Raw genomic sequence first — 24602 nt, forward strand, 5'->3', positions numbered from 1 at the left:
GGAAGGGCAAACGATGGTAGTCAAGAACTTAAAGAAATTCTGCTCTAAAACTTTTTTGTGAAGATGATACCTGGCCCACTTCTCAAAAACCATTAATTACTGCAACCAAATTTCAGTTATCTAAAATAATTTCAAGAAACCTGACCATTCTCAGAATCGAGCCTTTTATTCTTTATCAAGGGAGAACCCAAACTATTATTTTAATGTTCACACCTAACCAGCTTCTAAATAGCACTGCTCTGGCAAGAGAAATTAATAGTGTTGTCAAAGATTAGCCTGCCTTCTAATGTTCACAGGTGCATTCTAGTTTGACTAAATGCAAAAGTATTTAATAGGGAGATAAAATGTGCATCTGATATTTTTACTTTATGCTATGAAATTATATTTGTCAGTTATTAACTAAACATACCGAGCCACAGGTGAAGAAAATATTTGTTAAAAGGTGATTATATCATTTACCTGGAAGCAATGCATTCGTTTGTTAACCAGTTTTCCTGTATTTAGACTAAAAAAAGTATGTGGTGATGGAGGGGCGGGAGGGTGTTAGTGGCTGAAAAAACCCAAAAATAATTATAGTGGTTAGTGATATTTGTAATTTTTAATTTAACACACAGAAGTCACCTGTACTAACCAAATGGGAAATATTATTTGGTAGCTGCAGTTCTTTATGCAAAACTAGTACACAATATAAAAGTTCTAAAATTTCCTTATATTTATAGACATAGAGAGAGGTATCTGAAAGTAAATTTAGAAGAAGAATGGAGACAATATGGTTTTAAAAATGTGATAATGTGATAAAACTAACCCAAATATGTATCTTGCTCAGATATCACCTGCAAAATATCTAGAGTCTCCATTCTTTCCCTATTCAAAATAAAGTAGTTAACTTAATAAGTGAATTCATCAGAGATACTTTCATAGAAAGAAACCAAAAACTCCCTTATTTGGAAACACAAGTTAAAGTTCTGTCTATATTCCTTATGAATCAACAGGTTGACATTTTAAAACACCTGATAATATAATTTCTGATGTACATTTTCTTGAAATGCAAACGGTTCTGCATCTGTTAACACGAGCAAACAGAGAGAGCCAGGCTTTAAATGCTCTAGATAAGAGATTGTATTAACATACATTTTGTCTTTCATCCATTCAAATTCAACTTAATTTCAGTGAACAGAGGAAAAAGATGGATTAACGTGTACATTTCAGAATACAGATTTGCAGAATAGGATAAAATAGTGCAATACCAGTCTCAGGATAAACATTCTTTAAGGAGTAAACGTGAAAGCTGCTTCTTGAGGAAACTGGCACTAAAGATTTGATGAATACACTATTTAAGCAAATGCCTGGTTGATCAGGGTATGACGCAGTCAAATTTGCATCCAAATCCAAGTGAAGCCAACAAATGAAGAAAATCTTATGGATTCTAAGAAAAAAGGGAAACATTTTTGGTTCAAAGGGGCTCAAATACATTTAGCATATACAAGCTTAAATACCATTGATCGAAATTGTAGAACAATGTAACTCATTCATAAAGATAAATTCTTATTTATAAATGCTCTGTGAATCTGACAAACTCTGAAAATTAGAGATTAACTACTGCTACCATTATTTTTATTATTTTCTACCACACATTGCAATCAACTTTTCTGCAAGATTAAAGGACAAAAATTTGGTAGTACTTGACCAGGCCAGGATTCAAAATAATGGTAACATATTATCAACAACAGAGCACACACTTGGCTGTGTTGGCTCAGACAGCAACATTACTGAATCACATTGACTTTATCATTCTAGAATAGTTATCTTCCCCAACCTTGCTCAAATCAGCAAAATGTTATATCATTACACTACATTCTCAAGATAGTTTCACCAAGAATATATATCTCTATGAATGTGTTCATGTTCACAAAAGTGTCAGGATCCCAGTGTCTAATATATCCTTTTATGAATTTCAAGATACAATTTACTTCAGATAACCTTCAAATTTACATAAATCCTTTGACACGCTAATAAATATGTGGAATGGTTACCCTGATGACATCAACATTAGCAAAATCTTATTTCCCCCCAGCCCTAGCCTTTTCAGAAATCAAACATAAGTAGCAAGAGAATTTTCATGTTTTAAACATTAAGACTTTCATGGAATTAAAATTACAGTGAACCACATATATGGAAGAAAGTCATTTCAGCGGATCTAATAACTAATTTATAGGAATTTAGAGCCAGCCTGGGCAGCAGTATATTAAAAGCTATTGCCAATCACACACTTGCTATCATGCACTGAATAACAAGATATAATCTTTGAATTATATACGTACAAGATTTTTAATGACTAATCAAGTTATGTGGCCCAGCCAACAAATATTACATGTTCACAATAAACATTCTGCATTTATTAGCCTCTAATTAAATCAAGAGTGATCCATTGGCTCAGTTGTGTTTGTCATCTCAGCATCTTGACTATCCATCTCTTCAGGCTCCTCCACGGAATTTCCCTTTTGTGCTTTTGACCTTGTAGCAAGTGCTGCTCCCAGTGCCTCTGCCACACAGCCATCAGTTGTTTCCGTGTTCAAATTTTCAGTGCCACCAGTTACAGAAAAAGATTCAGGTAAGCCAGTCTGAAGACTCCCAGACTTCACAGAAGGACTCACAACTTCGACGTTCCTTTGAGGAAGATCAGACAGTGACTGCTCTGTACTTTGATCCCGCAAGTGCTTGTCCATCGACGCCTGAATAGAAGAAACCATTTCCTGCAATTTTTTTCGCTGGGCCTCAACCATATCAGGATCAAGCTGCCTGCTGTCTCTCATTGTAACTACTCCAGGAGCTATTCGAATAAGCTCACTGTTACTAGGAGCAGCTGTGAATACAGAAGGCTCTGTTTTAATGGAACTACTAAAGTGTGTCCCTGTGGTCTGCTTCCTTACAACTGGAGTTTCCCTAGCTCTTGGCTCAAGGTGTGGGGTACTGGATGCAGTTCCTAGAGAATGCCCTTTTCCCTGAAAGGCAGTCACATTATGAAGCTGCTCGGATTTCTTTTTCACTACTCCACCACTACCTAGTTTTAATAACCCATGTGAGGGACTTGACTCCCTACTTCTTGTCGTAGCCTCTGCTCGAACCTGACTTACAGCCTCTTTGACTAAATCTTCAACATCAGGACCGATGGGGAAATGTCCTGCAGCATCCACACACAACTCCAGCCTATCTTCAGAAGCATTATAGACAAAGGTTTTGCCAGGCAGATGTGGAAAAGTGCAATGCTTGCCATCAGCCATACCTGAAGAGAGGAAAAATAATTTAACATATTAAAATCTTACTTGAAAGGTGTAGTAAAGACAATTATAATTGGAATAGTAAACTTCCAATAATAATTTACAGGTAACAGCTTTCAAAACAAACTTAATTAGCAAATAATTTATTATACTTATTAATAGAATTTAATGCTATTACAAAAAAAGAAATACCACCATAAACCTTAATGTAGTTTCCCAGGGGATTTGAAAAATATATATCATTAACCTATCACAAGGTTAGGAAAGTTAGGCTTGAAACAAACCTTTTGTTAGGCTTGAAACAAACCTGTTTGTTAGGCTTGAAACAAACAGCTTGCATAAGAAAAACACTAGCAATTGTGTTAGTAAAGCATTTGCTCATAGTAAAGTAATAAGAAAATATACTTTCATTTAGTAAAATTCAAATTATAAACTTTAAAAATACCTATAAGGGCAAAGTGTTGTGTACATATGTTGCGCAGTGTCTTGAATTAAAAATCATAAGTGATTCTATTAAATTACAGAATACCAGAATAAAAGTTTTCTCTGTGTATATATATGTATTTTTCACAAATATAAAAAGTATGAACTTTCAAAATAAGACACTCCATATTAAATAGGTGTGGAGGCACATTTAGGAAAGCTAGGATTAAGGAAGGCACTGTGACTTAAGTATAACTGGAAGAACTGACATTTGGTTACAAAAGATTAATAACATTGTATTCAATTCAATTCCTTTGAAATAGTTGTACTTCATGTTACAACTCTTATTCCTCTCTGGCAGATCAGAACCACCAAAACAAGAGTGAGTTATGGATGCTCTTCAAATGGCCCAGTGTGATATACCTTCTCACAGTCAATGCAGCAGTAGAGGGTAAGAATTTTAAAGCAGGCTTCCCTTTATTTTCTAGCTGAAGAGTTTGGTCTCACTACATGGTATTTCAAATTTTTATACTTTTTCCAGCCTGGGCATAAAAAAATTGCATGTGTGTTTTAAGCTATCCAATATCTTTACATTTTAAGTATAGACTCCAAATATGCAAAAATAAGGCTTTTCAACTTTTATGAAACCATAAATTTTCTATGTTTAAAAAAAATGAACTTTTAATAATATATGGGTATGTTTATGGCAAAATATAAAGGCAAAAGCAAACTAGTTTAAAATGAATGAGACTGTTAGTAAGTACTACAGAAATTCAGAGAGGGGAAGGATGAGTGAACTCTGGAATGCTTTGTGGGCACTTAGGTAGTCTCTCTCCAGTTTTGCAGGTTATTAAGAATAGTCCCTTCCTCTCTGAAAAAAGCTACGGAGTGGTTCTAATGTATCTTACTGTGAATATTCCAAATAATCAGAGAAAAAAACAACTTCAAATGAATAAATACCATATAGTAAGTTCAAATAAACATTCATTTCAGTGATAAGTGAAAATCTAATGAGAATTTCCTCTTGGCACATTTTTGGCAGAGAGAACTGACAAAAATAGATGTACAAAAATTAAAATCAGAGATGTCTAAATAGTACCTTTCAGAGTACAACCCTTAAATCAGTTTACCTCCTACCAATCCCCTACCTCAGAGATCTGTAAACCATAGCTCAGGAAACAAAGGTAGCAAAAAAGAGAATTTTGAATGGTAAGGCCAGGGATGCCCCAAGGAAAAGCTTTTAAACAATCATTTCAATAGATAACAACTATTGAGCCTCACTATATGCCAGGAGCTAAAGTAGACCCTGAAGATTCCAAAATAAAATGTAATTGTTAGGAGATGGAGACGAGTGTCAATAGACAATTATAATGCAATCAGGTAAGTATAACAATGAGTATAGTACTTATTTCAACTAATTATTTGAGGATTATATGAGAACACATGCAAAGCACATACCACAGTGCCTAATATACATCATGCAGTCAATAGTTTTAATTTCTATATTAGATCACAAGGGTTTGTAGTCGTTTCCAGGCTGCTACTGTGATGCTTTCCCTTGGCTATCCCTGGAAAGAATCACGGTCCCACACGTTTATCACAGTATTATTTACAATGAAACACTGGAAACAATCTAAGCTTCAACAAGAAGAGAAGGGTTAAGAAAATTACAGTCTATCTACCTGACAGAAGTAATATGCAGCTATTAATACTGATATAAATAAGTAACCTATGATGCCTCATTGATACAGTAAAATATGCATAATACAGGAAAATAGCAGGAAGCAAATCTAAGTATTGGAATTACAATCATGACCAAAAAATGCATGTATAAGACAAGTATTTAGCAATTATAGGTGATATTCCCTATTTCTATAGTTTCTAGACTTTTTACATTATTAAAAAACTTTAAAATATATGTTGAAAAATCAATACAAATACTGTGTTGTGATTAAACAATCATTTAGGTTTTATATCACTTATATAGTCCTTTGAATTTTAAGAATCAAGGTGTATTAAAATTTCTATATCATATATCAACAATTCTATTGCACATATACACCAAAAGACATGTATAATAATGTTTATAGCTACATTCTTTCTTACATCAAAAAACTGGAAACTACCTAAAGTGCACCAGAACAATGCATGAATTAATTTAAAAATAACTTTCCAAACATAAAGAATAGGAATATTAAAAGTCTATCTGTTATATTGGGCAATATGTCTGTTCAAATGTAGATATAACCATCCATCTGTTAGGGTGGATTTGAACAAAGTAAGAGAATTATGTTCTTTTCCAATTTTTGGAGGGTATGGGTGTATGTCTGGGGGTGAGGAGGGCTTGTTATGCTTTGATTCTTTGACCACGGGATGATGATAATGATTTGCCACATGAATCTGTCCTAAAAATAGAGGTAACATTTTACCACAAATATCAGATGAAATTATATTTTGAAAGGTAAAATGATTTTCTGATGGTGACCCATTTCAAATGTCTGTGTTACAGTCAAAAATTTTAAAAATAATTCTGCAAATAACAGCTGGGATTCTAATAATAACAAACATTAGCTAAGTATTTATTAGGTACCAGGCCCTTTGCTAACTGCTTTATGTGCACAATCTCATTTGATCCTAATAATAACCCCGATATTATCATACCCACTTTACAAATAGAGAAACTGAGACTTAGAAGTCACACAGGAATAAGTAGTAGAACCAAAATTTAGTATCAGATGTTCCTACTCCAGAGCTCTAAACTCCCTCCTAATAAGAATAAATACCACAGGTAACATTTAAAAAATATAACAGCTCTACTGACATATAATTCACACACAGCTCACCCATTTTTAAGTGTACAGTTCAATGTTTTTTAGCATATTCAGAGTTGTGTAGCCATCACCACAATCACTTTTAGAACATTTTCCCAGAAAGAAACCCTGAACCCATTAGCAGTCACTCCCATTTCCTCCCCCATCCCATTCCCAGCCCTAGGCAACCACTGATTTACTCTCTCTGTCTCTCTAGGTGTGCCTATTCTGTCATTTATATGACTTTTCATATAAGTAAAATAATACAATATATGGTCTTTTGTTTCTGGCTTGTTTCATGTAGCATAAGATATTCAAGGTTCATCAGTGTGGTCTGTATCAGTACTGCATTCCCATTCCTTTCTATTGCCAAGTAATATTTCATTGTATGGATATATCACATCTTACTTATCCAGTGTCTAAGTTGATAGACATTTGCATTGTTTCCAGTTCTGACTACTATGAATAATGCTATTATGAACATCTGTGTACAAGTTTTTTGTGGACATGCTTTCATTTCTCTCGGGTGTACACCTAAGAGTGAATTGCTGGGTTATATAGTAGCTCCATCTTAAATCTTCTGAGCAACTGCCAGACTTTCTTCCCAAGCGGCTGCACTATTTTACTTTCCCACCAGGATTTCCTTGCCCACCATTCTTAATATCTGTCTTTGTGATTATAGCCTTGCTAGTGAGTATGAAGTACTATCTCATTGTGGTTCTGATTTGCATTTCCCCATGGTTAATGATGTTGAGCATCAGTTCATGTGCTTATTGGCCATTTATATATTTTCTCTGGATCCTTTGCCCATTTTTAACTGGGTTGTCTTTTTACTGCTGAGTTCTTTATATTCTAGATGCAAATCTATTATCTGATATATAATATGCAAAATTTTCTCATTCTGTGAGTTGTTATTTCACTTTCATGTTGGTGTCCTTGCAGCACAAAAATTTGTTTTTATTTAGCTACATTTTTTTGCTTGTACTTTTGGTGTCATATCTAAAAAGATTTTGCCTAATGCAAAGTCAATAAGTTTTATGCCTATGTTTTCTTCTAAGAGCTTTCTAGTTTTAGCTCTCATACTCCAGTTTTTTTATACATTTTGAGTTAATTTTGTATTTGGTGGGAAGGAGAGGTCAAACTTCATTCTTTTGCATGTGGATATCCAGTTGTCCCAGCCCTGTTCACTGATAAAACTATTCTTTCCCGCATTAAATTGTCTTAGCATCACAGCTAACATTTTAAAAATAATTTCAAACCAAAACCAAAAAACTATTTAGAAAATAATCAAGAGCGTCATCCCCACACCACCCACCACAACCCTCCCACACACAAAAACAACTGAGGGAAGTTATTTTCAGTCCTATGAAAGACAGTGCATACTTACCCCAATTACTGGGAGCCCTATCATCAATCATAATTAAGTAATAACTTTTTAAAAACCACTAACTGGGGCTTCTCTGGTGGCACAGTGGTTGAGAATCCGCCTGCCAATGCAGGGGACACGGGTTCGAGCCCTGGTCCAGGAAGATCTCACATACCGCAGAGCAACTAAGCCCGTGTGCCACAACTACTGAGCCTGTGCCCTAGAGCCTGCGAGCCACAACTACTGAGCCCGCGTGCCACAACTACTGAAGCCTGCGTGCCTAGAGCCCGTGCTCTGCAACGAGAAGCCACCGCAATGAGAAGCCTGTGCACCACGACAAAGAGTTGCCCCCGTTCGCTGCAACTGGAGAAAGCCCGCGCGCAGCAACAAAGACCCAACGCAGCCAAAAATTAATTAATTTATTTAAAAAAAAATTAACTGGTATTGATATATTTCAGAAGGTAGAATGAAGTGAAAGATGGAAAGTTATTTAAAAAAAAAAAAGATGTAAAGTTAAAAAGAAAGGGATGCAGGGCTTCCCTGGTGGCGCAGTGGTTGAGAGTCCGCCTGCCGATGCAGGGGACACGGGTTCGTGCCCTGGTCCGGGAGGATCCCGCGTGCCGCGGAGCGGCTGGGCCCGTGGGCCATGGCTGCTGAGCCTGAGCGTCCGGCGCCTGTGCTCCGTAACGGAAGAGGCCACAACAGTGAGAGGCCCACATACTGCAAAAAAAAAAAAAAAAAAAAAAAAAAAGGGATGCAAAAAAAAAGGCAGGGGGATGCTCAGAGAGAAATTTATAGCTTTAAATGCTTATATTAGAAAACAAAAATTTGTAATCAATAATCTAAGTTTCTACTTAAAGAAACTAGGAAGTGCAAATTAAATCCAAAGGAAGCATAAGAAAGAAAAAGTAAAGATAATAGCAGAAGACAAAGAAAATGAAATGAGGAAAACAATGCAGAAAACCTGTAAAACCAAAGCTGTTTCTTTGAAAAGATCAATAAAACTGCTAAACCATTAGCTGGACTAGTCAGCAAAACAAGAAAGGCACAAATTGCCAATATCAGAAATGACAGAGCTATAGACCTTGAAGACATTAAAAGGACAGTAAGGGAATATTATAAACAACTTTATGCCAATAAAATTGATAACTTAGATGAAACGGACAGATTTCTTGAAAGGCAAAACTAACGAAGCTTATTCAAGAAGAAAGGAATAACCTTAAGAGCAGTCTATTAAAGAAATTAAATTCATAGTTAAAAACCATCCAATAAAGAAAACTCCAAGCACAGATGGCTTCACTGGTGAATTCTACCATTTAAGAAAGAAATAATATGAAAGCTATTACAAAATCTACCAGAAAACAGAAAAGGAGTGAACACTTCCCCACTCAATTTTCTGAAGCCAACATTACCCTGATTAAACAGTCATTACAAGAAAACTACATATCATTATTATGCCTCATGAATATGGTCATAAAAACATTCAGCAAAATATTAGCAAAGGGGCTTCCCTGGTGGCACAGTGGTTAAGAATCTGCCTCTCAAGGCAGGAGACGTGGGTCTGATCCCTGCTCAGGGAACTAGATCCCACATGCACAGCGTAACTAAGAGTTCACATGCCACAACTAAGGAGCCCGTGAGCCGCAACTAAGGAGCCCACCAGCTGCAACTAAAGGAGCCAGCAAGCCACAACTAAGCCACAACAACTAAGTCCGGGAGCCGCAACTAAGGAGCCCACCTGTCACAACTAAGACTTGGCACAGCCAAAACTAAATAAATAAACAAAAAAAATTTTTTTAATGGATTATAAAAAAAGAAAGAAAAGAATCCAGCATGTGACATTGGTTCAACAGTCAAAAATCAATGTAGTTCACACTATCAACAAACTAAAAAGAAAGCCCTTATAAGATCATTTCAATAGATGTGGGAAAAGAGCACCTGATAATATTCAACATCCATTCACGATACTATAAAACCATCAATAAACTAGGAATAGAAGGGAATGTCCTCAACCTGACAAAGGGCATTTCTGAAAAACCTACAGGTTTGAATGCTTTCCACCTTAGACCAGGAACAAGGCAAGGATATCCACTCTCACCACTCTATTCAACACTGAATTTATAGCCAGTGCAAAAAAGCAAGAGAGGGCTTCCCTGGTGGCGCAGTGGTTGAGAGTCCACCTGCCAATGCAGGGGACATGGGTTCATGCCCCGGTCCGGGAGGATCCCACGTGCCGCGGAGCGGCTGGGTCCGTGAGCCATGGCCACTGAGCCTGGGCGTCCGGAGCCTGTGCTCCACAATGGGAGAGGCCACAACAGTGAGAGGCCTGCGTACTGCAAAAAACAAAACAAAACAAAAAAAACTAATACTACCAAGTGCTGGAGGAATACAAAATGGTCCAGCCAATCTGGAAATGGTCTGGAAGTTTCTTATAAAGATGAGCATATACTTACCACATTTTTCAGCAATCCCACTCCTAGGTATTTACCAAAGAAAAGTGAAAACATACGTCCACACAAAGATGTGTACACAAATGTTTATAGTGGCTTTATTCATAGTAGCCAAAAACTAAAAACAAACTAAATGTCCTTCAATTGGTTATGGAATTTTTAAAATGTGATACATACATACAATGGAATAATACTCAGCAATAAAAAACAAATAAACTACATGCAACCAGACGGATGAATCTCAAAAGCACTAGGCTAAAAAGTGAAATTGACAAAATTTTTCCGTAAAGGGGCAACCTGGTAAATATTTTAGGTTTTGCAGACCATATAGTCTCTGTCACAACTATTCAACTCTGCCACTGCACTGCGAAAGCAGCCACAGACAATATGTAAACATGAGTGTGGTTGTGTTCTGATAAAACTTTATATACAACAGGCAGCGGGCCTGGTATGGCTCACGGGTAGGAGTTTGCCAACCCCTGTGCTCAATCAAAGAAGCCGACACAAAAGGTTAAACGATATGGTCCCATTTATATGGTGCTATGAAAAAGGAAAACATATAGAGACAGAAATCAAATCAGTAGTTGCCAGAGCCTAGGGGGAGAGGTAAGGGATTAATTAGAAAGGGGCACAAGGCGACTTTTTTGGAATGGTGGAAATACTCTATATCTTGATTGTGGTAGTGGTTATGTGACTGTATGTTTGTCAAAATTCACATGCCTGTATTCCTAAAAAGGGTGAGTTTTACTGTATGCAAATTATGTTTCAATAATCCTATCTTAGGAAGGGAGGGAGGGAGGGAGGGAGGGAGGGAGGAAGGAAGGAAGCAAGGCAACTGGCCAGCTGGCTATTCTTTGGTCCCCAATTCAATAAATCAAAAGAAAAAACATTTTTTGAGACAATCAAAAATCAAGGAAATTTAAACACTGACTGGATAGTTGGTAATATCTTAAAAATTACTGTTCATATTTTTTAGATGTGATAATGGTATGATGGTTATTTTTTAAAAAGAAAAAAAAACAGTGCTTACTTTTAGAAATACATACTGAAGTTCTTACAGATGAAATTATGTCTGAGATTTATTTCAAAACAGTCCATTTGAGATGGGGTAGGTAGAAATGTACTGATAATTATTGAACCTGGGTGGTAGGTAAATAGGGGTTCATTACATTATTCTTGCTACTTTTATGTGTTTCAACATTTCTACAATAGCCAAGTTGGGTTTTGTTTTTTTAAGAAGGAAAAAGAAGTGTATGAGAAAGAAAACAAACGAACAAACATAAAATAGAGATTATGTACTTAATATCTACAGAGGTCAGGTAGGTAAGAAAGTGAGATAAGCCAGAGTGATAAAGTCTGGGGCCAAAAGTACTCACATCAAATTTTTGATAAAACACATGGGGTCCAAACATACATACTGGCAACCTCTCTCTTGAAACTGTGAAGATACAGTTATACACTTGCACATATCTTTATAAACAATGTATACCCAATGTGAAAAGAGGTTAAATGTAAAGTGAGCTGTTTCCTAGAATCCAGAAAATACTGAGGTATATAGTAATCATAGTCAAAACACAACAACAAAAAAACACTGTATTATCTGGTTCTGGGACAGTCACTAGCATTATAAACAAATCGGCCTCTAATTTCACAATTTGTCTTTAGCTGTTAAGGATCATATACATAACTTAAATGAGAAAACAGGAGAAAGAAAGTGATAGGAGATTTTTAGTAATATTATAGCAGAAAACGTAGCTGACCATATCAGGATAATAATCCATTTTAACTAGGCAGACTGATAAAGAAAAATATGTACCTAATATTAACACTGGAAATAGTTTCATAAGAATATTATCTGAACTTTCTTAATCTTAGAATAGCTTGAGTGGAGATATTATCTAAGAATAAAATCAGAAAGCAACTATACCCATGGTTTTCTTCATAATATTGTAGAATACGCCACCCTGCTGGAACATGTGAGGAAGCCCCTTTGCATAAGACCATACATCTTCTCCTGTAAAATAAAGATACAGTATTAGCAACTAACAAGAGAGTTCAACCCAGGCTTGCTTTAATATGGATTAGCCTTGAACAGAGATCGCAAGGCAGACCTCCTAAGTGAGTGATGCAGTCTGGTGTAATACAACATATAGGAAGTGATATGGAATGAGGGAACATGACTAGAAAATGCATGGTCCATCTAAGATGGCAGCCATCGCCAAGTGCTGTCATGGAAGAGTAGAGGCCCAATGTTTCAATATCAAATGGCATTTCAAGAGAAGCCAGAAATCCAGGTTTTTAATGTTTAATTCTCCCCCCTTTTTTTTTAATGTCTTCTATTTATTTGTTTATTTATTTTTGGCTGTGCTGGGTCTTCACTGCTGCGCGCAGGCTTTCTCTAGTTGCGGAGAGCAGGGGCTACTCTTCATTGCAGTGTGTGGGCTTCTCATTGCAGCGGCTTCTCTTGTTGTGGAGCACGGGCTCTAGGCGCACAGGCTTCAGTAGTTGTGGCACGTGGGCTCAGTAGTTGTGGCTCACGGACTCTAAAGCGCAGGCTCAGTAGTTGTGGTGCACGGGCTTAGTTGCTCCGCGGCATGTGGGATGTAACCCATGTCCCCTGCATTGGCAGGAAGATTCTTAACCACTGCACCACCAGGTAAGTCCCCCCATTTTTAAATGTAGGAACTAATTCAAAAATGTCTTTAGGGGCTTCCATGGTGGCGCAGTGGTTGAGAATCTGCCTGCTAATGCAGGGGACACGGGTTCAAGCCCTGGTCTGGGAGGATCCCACATGCTGTGGAGCAACTGGGCCCGTGAGCCACAACTACTGAGCCTGCATGTCTGGAGCCTGTGCTCCGCAACAAGAGAGGCTGCGATAGTGAGAGGCTCGCACGCTGCGATGAAGAGTGGCTCCCGCTTGCCACAACTAGAGAAAGCCCTCGCACAGAAACAGAGACCCAACACAGCAAAAATAAATTAATTAATTAATAAACTCCTACCCCCAACATCTTTAAAAATAAAAAGTGTCTTTAAAGCTGCATGAGTCAATAATGGGCATATTAAACAAAATACATATGAAGACCCAATCCAGTTCAAAGTAAACTAGTATGCAACTGTGGACTAGAACAACAAAAAAGGTTACAGAAAGATACTATGTTTTTAAAGTAGAATATAAAAAATATATTCTATATTTAGGTTAAAACTAATAAAAACAGATGGAAAGGACTAGGGAGAAAAGTAAATAGGTAGACTGAAGATAAGTAATTAATGTATTTTGTTGTTGCAAATTTGACTTTTTAAAACAGAAATTTAGGGGGGAAATGACCTATTGATGAGATTTAGAATAAACATTAGAAGCCCACAAAATAGCTATAAGCAACCCACTATTTCACAAAAACGTTGTTTTCAAGAACATCCTTTGACAGTGCCTATTATCAATAAGAAGTTTCAAATAAAAAGTTAAGGATGGGGTCTTCCCTGGTGGCGCGCAGTGGTTGAGAGTCCGCCTGCTTATGCAGGGGACTCGGGTTCGTGCCCCGGTCTGGGAAGATCCCACATGCCGCGGAGTGGCTGGGCCCGTGAGCCATGGCCGCTGAGCCTGTGCGTCCGGAGCCTGTGCTCTGCAATGGGAGAGGCCACAACAGTGAGACGCCCGCGTACCGCCAAAAAAAAAAAAAAAAAAAAAAAAAATCTAAACGGGTGCCAAAATAGTAAACTCCTCAGAACTGAACACCTAAATACTAGTAAGAAAAACGATGTTTCTTAATATTGATACTTTACAAACCCAACTATTCCTTACTTAAGCAGGCAAAACTCTAAAAAGTAATAACTCTATTGAACTGTTTATCAACCTTGTGTTTTCATTATCTACCTAAGAATTATCCATTATCTTCCTAATCTGCCTCGACCATGGTATTTGCATACTACAGATATGCTGTTTATCTGTTTACATACTATATGTATATCTGTACTTTTTTCATTAGAGTAAGATTTATTTTACCCTCCCCCAAGAACCAATTTTCACCCCCTTCAGACCTATATGGCCCCAGTGAGCATGGATACTCTATTGCTTTAAGGGAAGGATAGATACCACCTAAATCTCTATTGTCTACCCAGCTCTGATCAGGCACTTCACATAATTTCGTTTTCTCCTCCAAACTGAGCCCAATTTTACAGAAAAAGAAACAAGCTCAGAGAGTTTAAATATTTCTCGCTAGATCAAATAGCTAGTAAGCGGCAAAGCCTGGATCTGAATCCTGTATATCGTTCCACAGCTTATACCTTCTCCACTGATACTAAACCTCTACTAAAGGTCAAATCATGTTACAACAAATTTGGCAGAACTATCCATACTCTCTTCTTATAGAAATCCATGGCATCAACAACTGGTTGAAAGAAAAACTAGGCAAATTATTTCCTTTGGTATATACACACTTCCACTGAAGTCATGTTTGTTAGAAACAGAACCAGGAAAAGGGATCAGAGATCAGGAAGCAAGGATTGTGACACTGCACAAGTCCCCCATCAGTCACAGATGGCTCTCTGCTACATTTCTCTCCATTCCTTCTACAACTGACCTGGTTCAGGCCCATCTCCTGCCTGAAGCACTGCCACCGCCTCAAAATTGGTTTTCCCTCTAATCTTACTCTCCTCAAATCTCTACTCCATACAGCCTTCAGAGTTAAACCTTTAATGGTTCCACCAAACCATATGGTAAGTCCAAGCTCCTTTCTCACGGCATAAAAGGCAGCCTAAGATTCCTTACCCTTGCTCCTATCTCACAGCTCTCGCATCATATCCTAACTTGATTTCTACAAAGCAACACCACCAAATTGCTCCAGTTCCCCAAAGACCAGTAATAGCTATGTATTCCTTAAAACTCAATTTAGGTGTCACTTCCTCTAGGATTCTTCTTCAGTGGTGGTTAGGTAGGTACCCTCCTTAATGCTCCCATGCATATAAACACCATAGCCCTGATCACACTGCAGGTTAACTCAGTTTACTTTTCTGTTTCCCCTTCTAGACCAGAAGATTTTCAGAGTCAGGAAAAGGTCAGTGGCCTATTTCACTTTCTATTCCCGGGCCTGGCACAATGCTGGAGAGCTAGTAGCACTCAGAATTCGTGAAATGAATACTAGCATAAATGAGGTTTTCTTTTAATAATGCCTGAGAGATGTCCATGAAAAACTTAATTGAAGCAGCACAACGACAACTGCTCTTTAATGTTATATGGATAAAATGTTAACTAATGGTACCATCTGTACCTCTTCATGAATCTAATAAAACAAAATCATAGCAAAAACAAAAGTAAAGGCTTTTAGGTACAAACTTGCAGTTATAAAATAAATAAGTGACAGGGATGTAATATACAACATGGTGACCATACTTAATAATACCATATTTGAAAACTGCTTTAAAAAGGGGGAGGAGGAATAACTCTTCTACCATTTCATTGGAAAACAAATTCTTAGAGAACAGGACTAGTCTGGTAAAGCATCTAACAAATACTATACTAATTCATATTTTTGTTAGTCTCCAATTAATTTTGCTTTATAATTCAACTGTTTCTTCATAGTACAACAGTAAAATACTTATATTGAACATACTGCATATATGTATAAATGTAGAAAAAAGTCTATACCACCACCATAGATAAGCTCTGTTCATACCTCGTCTTCCTTGAATCCTTCCTAATAGTCTTCAGTTCTCTCACCTGAACAGTAGTTATTATATATGGCAGTGATATTATGGATGTTTTTTCTTTTGGTTATCTAATTTTTTTCCTCTTTAATAAGAGGTAATTTTTTTAAGTATGTTAAAATTAAACATTTTAAAAATATCATTGTTTTTCTAATTTTTACTACTAGTAACAAAATCATGGGTTAAAAGTGAGTTTAAAAGGTCATCGTTCCAATTTTCTAACTTTAGATATTTTAAAAAGCAATTTGAAGTTTCAACAAGTGAGTAAATTTTAAAATCTAACATCTATATGAAATATATTAAAAAAACAAAACAAATAAAAAATATATGAAATATATTATTAAGTTCCCCCCCAAAATACCTAAGTTAATTCTGAACTCAAGTTCCTATTACCATAAAATAAACTGACCAAAATGTAAATTTAAAGTAGGAACATAGGGCTGTTTCTACTAGAAGAATCCTAAAGGTATTCATTAGCTGAGAAAAATTGTTGCCATCTCTCCACCCTTCCTGCAGATCCTCCCATCTAAAACTGTATCTACCTTATCAATAGTCAAAACCATTTCTAAGAAAGGCATGCTTGTTTCTCTCCTTATACTCAGTCCCTTAAGTGTCTTTTAGTGTCATCATCAGCCATTAAAAGATATATTTGGGGCTTCCCTGGTGGCGCAGTGGTTGAGAGTCTGCCTGCCGATGCAGGGGACACGGGTTCGTGCCCTGGTCCGGGAGGATCCCGCGTGCCGCGGAGCGGCTGGGCCCGTGGGCCATGGCCGCTGAGCCTGCGCGTCCGGAGCCTGTGCTCCGCAATGGGAGAGGCCACAGCGGTGAGAGGCCCGCGTACCGCAAAAAAAAAAAAAAAAAGATATATTTATCTCACACACACACACACACACACACACACACAGAGTCTGATTCTCTCTGGGGAGTACAAATGTTAAAGAAAACTACTATATTCTACTTTATACATACTTGAGATCTTTGAATTTTTAAAAATAATATTATCTTATAATTAAAAAAATGTGAAGGAATAAAGGAAATAGAATTGATGTTTAACTTAATCTTCAAAGTATGATATTATAAAATCACCATTTATCACTTATGTCATAAATGGTGATTTTATAATATCATACTTTGAAGGTACATATTTACCTTAAGATACATCTATATGCATTCTTTTTATTCAACTTTATGACAGCTCCCCCATTAGAAATATGCTGTCTACAAATCAACTGGAAGGGTTACCAGAGTGTATGTTAAGAATAACAGATGCATTAAGTCCTATCTAGATTTGAAACGTCCTTCACCCAATATTTGAAGAAAAAATTCAAGATGCAATGATATTCAGACCCCAAGTCATCTTAAAAATAAGTGTTTGAATACCACGTGTGATTTTGGAAAAGCCCAAGGCAGTTACTATGAAATTATAAAATATTGTGTAATTTAAAAATGTATACTAAAAACTCATACAGTTCTTTAAGAAAGACAGAAGGTATATAAAAATCACACAAGTTTCTCAACCCCTGAAAGGATGCTAACCTTTGTAAGTAAAGTGGGGTAAATATCTCACAAATAGCCTAATTCCATTACAGCAACTCTGACAAAGTATGTATAAAACTGACAAACCGTTTTTCACAAATCTGTCTTTATCTCTTAAAAGAGAAAATTAACTAAAAAGTTAGTGGAATACAATATTAATAAAAAAGAAATTAGCCTAGTATTCACGGTGGATGATGTACTACTATCTATCATATCTACCACAAAATAGAATCCACAAAAAACTGGTCTATAAGAAAATTTAATTACATATTTTGCAATGCCAGAGTTAAAGTCACTCACATACTGTATAAATAATGAAGATAACAGTCTGAAAAAACTGTTTAATAATGTCCAAGTGGTCTGGATAAAGCAGATTAAAATCTGTGAAATATTACAGGTAGAACACTGTTATTTCATTTTAAACTACCATTGTTAGATTCAAAGTGACTAGTTCCATGAACTGAGCAAAAGATTGATGTACTCACTTAGTCTCGTTGATACAAATAATAATAGATATAAATTCTATTTAATAAATATCCTACTTAAAAACAGTAGATAGGCAACACACACGTCCCTGGCTATCAAGAAGTCAGCCTATTTAATGAAGACACACAATCCTATATCTATCTATCTATCTATATATATATCCCCCATACTTTTGTAGCTTTCATCAACAGATCTCCAGCTTCCTTTTCTCTATGTATAAAAATTATAAATGAAAACTATAAAAGTATGGGATGCCCTCAGTTGAGACCCTGCAGGTAAGTTTATGGAGGGCAAGGACCATGTCTCATTCATCTTTGTACCTACAACACAATCTCTAGCTCACAGCAGATGTTCATTTTGCTGACATAATCTGCATTCATTCATTCAACAAGCATGTACTTGGCACCTAATAAGTGCCAGGGCCTGTACTAGGTGATAAAGTATTTATCGGTGAATAAAACAGGCTACTGTCTCTGCCTCTGTGGCATTTATAATGGGGGAGGCAAATGAGTAAGTAAACCAACAAACAAGATAATGAAAACTTATAACAGGTGCTAAGAGGGAATTGAACAGGGTGCAGTAATAGAGTGGTTTAGCAAAGGTCTCTCAAACCCTTAGATAAGGTGGTCAGGAGACAACCTCTTTAAGAAAGTGGTAGTAAAGCCTTAACCTAAGTGAGAAGGAGGCAGCTATCTGAACAGCAGAAAGCTTGATGAGCTATTTTCTAAACCAACATACCAGCAGCTTAGCTCACATTTGGTAATTCACAAAGTTATTTCTGCACTTTGAAATTTGCAATTTTCTAAATAAACCGTCATTTTCCATTTTCCAGCCCTCTCCAATCTAAACATCAAGAGTTCCTCAGCACTCTTTACACAGGGCTGTGTGTACTTACTTAGCTAACCCCAAACTGACATTTTTACAAACCTATCACTTTTAATTAAGAACATCTTCCAGGGAATTCCCTGTCAGTCCAGTGGTTAGGACTCTGCACTTCCCCTGCAGGGGGCATGGGTTCAATCTCTGGTTGGGGAACTAGGTTCCCACAAGCCAGGGGGCCAAAAAAAAAAAAAAAATCTTCTATGTAATTCAAATACAGTTACGAGAGAATTAGAGGTAGAAAACTAATGTTTATAGAGGAACTAATAGAGGCCAGGCACTGTCTTAGTACTTTAAAGCAGAAAGTCTCTCAAGAACCACCACCATAAAATTAGCAAAACACTCTTTTTATGCTTAAATTCTGTGTCAGAAGTAGAAGTGGGAGACTTAAAGAAATGTGTGGGTTTGTAGGGGCAGCAACATAAATGCTGGAGGTGAAGAGGGAAGAGATCGTAACAAGACGACGTTATCTTGGTCAACTCATTGCAGTCCACAGTCCAGTACTCAGATATTCAGGTCCAGAAACCTCAATCCAACCTCAAAAAGTGACTAACTGTAAATGAGAATTATATTTTACTAATTTTCATTATGAAACATATTATGCTGACCAGACTTTTAGACTACTGATCATAATCTCACCCGTGCCAAATTATTAATCTACATGGAGAACACAGCCTTCCAAGTGAATATAATCCTCACCTGCACTCTCACCTGTATTATCAATACTTACATCAGGAAGCTAAATGAGTGATCAGACTAGATGCTTGGTGACTGTGCAATCAGTAAAGGGATTCAGATCTTTGAGCCAGGCCACAGTGAGAACTGATCAAATACTCCTGCCCCTCAATTGAGACTACCTTTCTAGTTACCAGAATTTTCACGAACCCCAGTTGATGTATCTTTTCCCCTTGTATAGCAGTGTATAAACATTGCCAAACTCTGCTTTTCAACTCTTTTTCAGTGTTCAGTGCTGACCATCCATTCCATTTCTGCTGACACAGCCTTTCTTTGGATATGTTAATGTCATCTATTTAATTCAATAAAAAAAAAAACATTTCAAAGTGCCCACTCCCTGCTGGGCATCATACCAGGTGCTGGACATCCAAGGTTATATATGAGCCACATTCTCAAGAGTTCCTCTTCTATGGAGAAAGACGTCTTTTCCTGTTTTGACCTGGGAGATTGTTGGTTTTCTTAAAAGTGCCTTCAGCACATATCTAAGTTTATCCATTCTGTTATTAATGATGTTATTAAATTTTCGGAGTTCTGGGAGTACTTTGCTGTTGCCCTATGTACCAACTACAAGGGGTATCTTGTGGATAGGAGGCAACTGAAGTACTACTGGGGAGTTAAGCAGCATGCCTGAAATCACTAAATTAACAAGTAGTGGAGCTGGAATTCAAATTCTAGGTCTTTCTCACTCCAAAATTCACAATCTTTTCCTTTATTCCGCGCAGTCTCTAAGAAACTAAAAACTCTTAAGAGATAGAAAAAAATGCAAAGTGCCTAGCTAGTACATTTCTTGACATAGCCCCCAATTCAATGACTATGTCTGCCAAAATAAAGTCAGCAATATTAAGTTATAAATTTGTATAGGGCTTTTAGATCCCCTATTAACTACTAGGCCCCTAAACTTAACAAGCCAGAAATAAATAATCTTCGTTTTGGAAGGTCAAGGACCAATTCACTGATATTTAGTACTCTTAGAAAACACAATCAAAACCCAGATCACTTTTCCAGTTGAAAGCTCTCATTTCAGCAAAAATAAGGCCCTTCTAATATGTAATGTATTTCAATTTTACTTCTATTTCAAGCCTTAATAAAGCATATTAACAGTAATTTAAACACAAAGATTAGTCAATAAAAATAATGTAAAAAGTACACCATTGGATTATTTCCCAAATCATCTAAAGCTTTAAATCATATATTTGATTGATAATCTATTTTCCTTTAATTTGTGTTGAATTATTAAAAAGAAATGCTTCTTAAGCAACCCCGTTAATATCTACCTCGGTTCCTTATGTTTCTCTTCAGTTATAATAGTTCATTACAATTCATGGCAAAGAGTCACCGAGCAAGGAAATTACTTAAACACAAATCCTAATGTACAAATAAGAAAAATGTGATGAACTGGGAAAGGGAGAACAGGAAATGGATGAGAGAGACCATTAGGTGGGAGTACAGTGAGCATATAAACCCAGAAACTGCAATTCATCAAACAGGAAGTCCTGAAATCACATGACACGCAGGAAAATGAAATTTAAAAATAAATGAAAAGGGACAAGGTGGGCAGGCTCAATAGAGCCAAGGGGGAAAAAATGAAAAAGCCTTTAAATGGATCCATTACAAGCCTATTTTTAAAAAAACAATTACAAGAATACGTTATATTTAAATAATCTGGTGACAATTAGGGACTACTTTCACTTTCTTAGTTACGTTTTCCTAATATTTACTCAATAGAAAATCACACTAACATCTATCCACTAACTGTCAAAAAACTAAAGAAAATAATTTTCTTCTAAAATATATAATCAGATAGTTTTTAGGATGACCATTTTTTTCCATGAAGACATCAGAAAAACTCAGCATATTACATTCACAATTAAGAAATACTGTCTGAGTTAAATTGATCTTACCCATTAACGTTGCTAAAAGACACAAGGAGTACATTTCTTTGTCAGCTTGCTCCTGAAGTTCCTTAGATGACAGTTTACCAGTGACAGCACTCTCTTCTTGTTTCACAGTGTGGGCCGAGTGTGTTGCTGCAGACTGACTCCCTTCGGCTTTACTTTTTAGAATCTCTATTGTAATTCTGTCACCATGTTGTAAAGGAACTGGCTCCTTTTCCATTCCTGCCTGGGGTGGCATTAACTCTTTAGGAGGAAAGCCATATCGAATACACTGTAAATATGGAGGAATGTTGAATTCTCTGGCTATGCTTTCCTGAAGTTCAAAAAACGTTGTTGAAGACTTAAGTGTAACCATGGACTGTCGTCCATCATTAGTTGTTATTCGGATCTTCTTCTCCTTAGAAGTGGTTGGTGAATAGGGAGCCTTGGTAGGGGTGGCAGGTGCAGAGGAAGGACCATCACGAACGGTACTGGGAGAAACAGTCCTGGGCTGCCCCTTTTGTTCTTGTTTTAACTTCTCTGTTTTTCGTTTCTGCATTACAGAAGCCTGTTCCGTAATATTCTGTTGAATAGTTCTTTCAGTCTTACTCATGTTTAACTCCTCCTTGTGCAAAGTTTTTGTTTTCTGTCCGGTAAGAATAATTTTAGTTGGGAGCTGGGACTCCGACTCTTGTCCTTGTACGTCTCCAACTCTTTGGGCATGAGCACCATCTATATTTACAGGAGTATAATCATCAGGATTCTTTTTGGCAGTCTGATGCAATATAGTGTGGACAACTTTCTGAACCAGGATTTCACTCCCAAATTCACCTGGAAAGTGCTTGGTAACAAGTTTCATGGCAACATCGTAAACATTACTATTCAAAGATGCATCACTTTCATACTGGAACCAATATACTGTTTCTCTGACCACTCTTCCACCCCATTCCAAAGTAATAGGAAAAGCTTCTGGTAGATTGTCATACTCTTTACCATCCCAAAAATGTTTGAATCCACAACCACATTTGCCACCAGTGGACCTAGCATTAGTTCTGTCCCCATCCAAATACACAATAGACCCATCTCCTCTGACTCTTCGCACAGATGTGCCATGGCACCAATTACAAGCTGTCAGGTTACTCAATCCGTAGTCTGGTACCAGAACATCTTTCACTGAATCATATGAGCAAACCAAATTGTTCAAGGGAAAGCTATAATTTTTGTCAGGCCTCAGCTGTCCATGAGTACTTTTTGCCAGGTTATACAGTTTCCCTCCCGGAGCCAACCACTCTGGAGGAACATGAAGTTCAGAAAGGGCACCACAGAGCAAACATTTGTGAAGGCGATTATCCATTACTGCTTTTTTAGCAGCTGCTGTGACTTCTTCAGGCTGAACTCCTATCACCCCTGTCCTCCTGTAGAAATACTGATGGACATCAGCCACCAAACTAGGATGGATACCATGTATGTCCATAAAGACTTCTTCCATAGCAGCAACAAGCCTAAGTAAGTATTTATCCTGCAAACTTCTGTCTCCTCCAATAACACAACCACCGTCCTCCTCAAGTTTGATGTACTTCTTAATGAGGTCCTGAGGCACACCCCATGCTTTAGGAAGCAAATTCATAGGCAGTTTGGGCAAAGCAGCCCCTTTTATGCCTACCAAGGGGATATAATGGTTTCTACCAGAGCTACTCCAGGCAATACAGATGGGTTTGTTCAAATGACCATCTCTCCCAGTGCACTTCTCTGCAGGGATAAGGCCTGGCAGAAAGGTGGCTGAATAATCACCAGAGCTTCGCATGCCACTGAGTGAATCTAACAGAATAATCGGGCGATGCAGCACATTGGCAAGCCCAAATATGTGGATGTTCCTCAGGCCCAAGGGAACACCCTCAGGTGGTACAAACAGAGGGTCACACTCATTGATAATGTCCTCCCACTCAGCGGCATCAATGAAGTCATGGAACAGGGCTTGATATCGGGCCAGGTGCTGCTGAAAGTGCTGTTTAAGATTCTCTCTCAAGGCATGCCAGAAGAGCTCCCGGCCTACTAGAGCCCGGGACACAGCATGCACCAGGCAGTGTCCATCCCCGTCCACATGCACTGGAATGAGGCATTCCTGACTCTTATTGGCCCGCTTGATGTCCTCAAGCGTGTCATGCAAATACAGGAGGCTTCCGGAGCGGTCCTTGCCATAGCCCACCGTGTTCACATGCTCTGGTTCGATGAGGAAGGCGCGGTCCCCCAGTAAAGCGCAATCGAACAGCTCGCCCTGGTTCATGTCCCGGAGAAGCTTAGCCCGGCCTGTCTGCTTGTCCATTCCGTAGCGAGCTAAGATGGGCGACAGCAACTTGCAGTGGTAGTTGGAAAGGCCCATCACCTTTACCAATTCCGTGTTCTTCTTGGGTGCCCCTGTCACCCCGAGCAGCGCGTTCCGCAGCAGGTTGTGCAGCACTACGTCCGGGTCGGTCACCTCCTCCACCCCCAGCAGCTGTTGCTGCTCGTGCCGCTGTCCGCACTCGGTACACTCGATGCTGACAGAACCGGAGGCCGGGAAGAACAGACGCGCCTGGCACTTCGGATCCGGGCAGCTCCCGGAGAGGATTCTCCGGTCTCTCCGCTTCGAGAGCACTCCCGGAGCAGCCGCCGCCGTCGCCGCCAGAGACGGCGGAGTCTGCGGAGCCTCTGGGGGAGGAGGCGGCGGCGGCAGCGGAGGCGGCGGCGGCGGCTGAGACATAGCTCTCGGCTCCCGAGTCTCGCTCCGCGTCCCAAGCGACCCTCAAAGGCTCATAGCCAAACCCCCGCCGGCCCGACTCGGTCTAGTCCAGGCCCAGGGCGAATCACTTTCCTTTCCCTACCAGCTCCTCCTCCTCCTAAGCGAAGGCGGAAGCGCCGGACGTTGTTTCTCTTCTTGCTTCTCCACTACCGTAGCCGTTGCCCCGAACGTAACGGCCACCACCCTAGCCCGCACTCACACTCACTCGCTCTCGCTCTCTCTCCCTCAGACACACAGACATACACGCCCTCACTGAGACTGCGCAGGCGCACCTTTCGCTCTGCCC

The 24602-nt window shown here is 38.3% G+C and overlaps 1 protein-coding gene across 1 annotated transcript; it reads right to left on the reverse strand.

Moving 5' to 3' along the window:
• Positions 1-583: 583 nt before the first annotated feature.
• VCPIP1 (valosin containing protein interacting protein 1) lies at positions 584-24549 on the reverse strand. The gene is made up of 3 exons (XM_030859634.2): positions 21565-24549; positions 12255-12341; positions 584-3283 (listed from the first exon to the last, which is right to left on the reverse strand). Exons 1-3 carry the CDS (start codon positions 24275-24277, stop codon positions 2415-2417), a joined length of 3669 nt encoding a protein of 1222 aa, XP_030715494.2. The 5' UTR covers positions 24278-24549; the 3' UTR covers positions 584-2414.
• Positions 24550-24602: the final 53 nt, after the last annotated feature.

The sequence above is a fragment of the Globicephala melas genome, chromosome 17 (assembly GCF_963455315.2).
Source record: "Globicephala melas chromosome 17, mGloMel1.2, whole genome shotgun sequence".
Classification (NCBI taxonomy): domain Eukaryota; kingdom Metazoa; phylum Chordata; class Mammalia; order Artiodactyla; family Delphinidae; genus Globicephala; species Globicephala melas.

What these genes read in the sequence shown, in the direction of transcription:
- VCPIP1 (XM_030859634.2), bottom strand. Translation starts at nt 24,277, where the DNA reads ATGTCTCAGCCGCCGCCGCCGCCTCCGCTGCCGCCGCCGCCTCCTCCC. An exon ending in TCTTTTAGCAACGTTAATGG is followed by an intron (nt 12,342 to 21,564) that starts GTAAGATCAATT and finishes TTTATTTTACAG; the next exon opens with GAGAAGATGTATGGTCTTAT. An exon ending in TATTATGAAGAAAACCATGG is followed by an intron (nt 3,284 to 12,254) that starts GTATAGTTGCTT and finishes TCCTCTCTTCAG; the next exon opens with GTATGGCTGATGGCAAGCAT.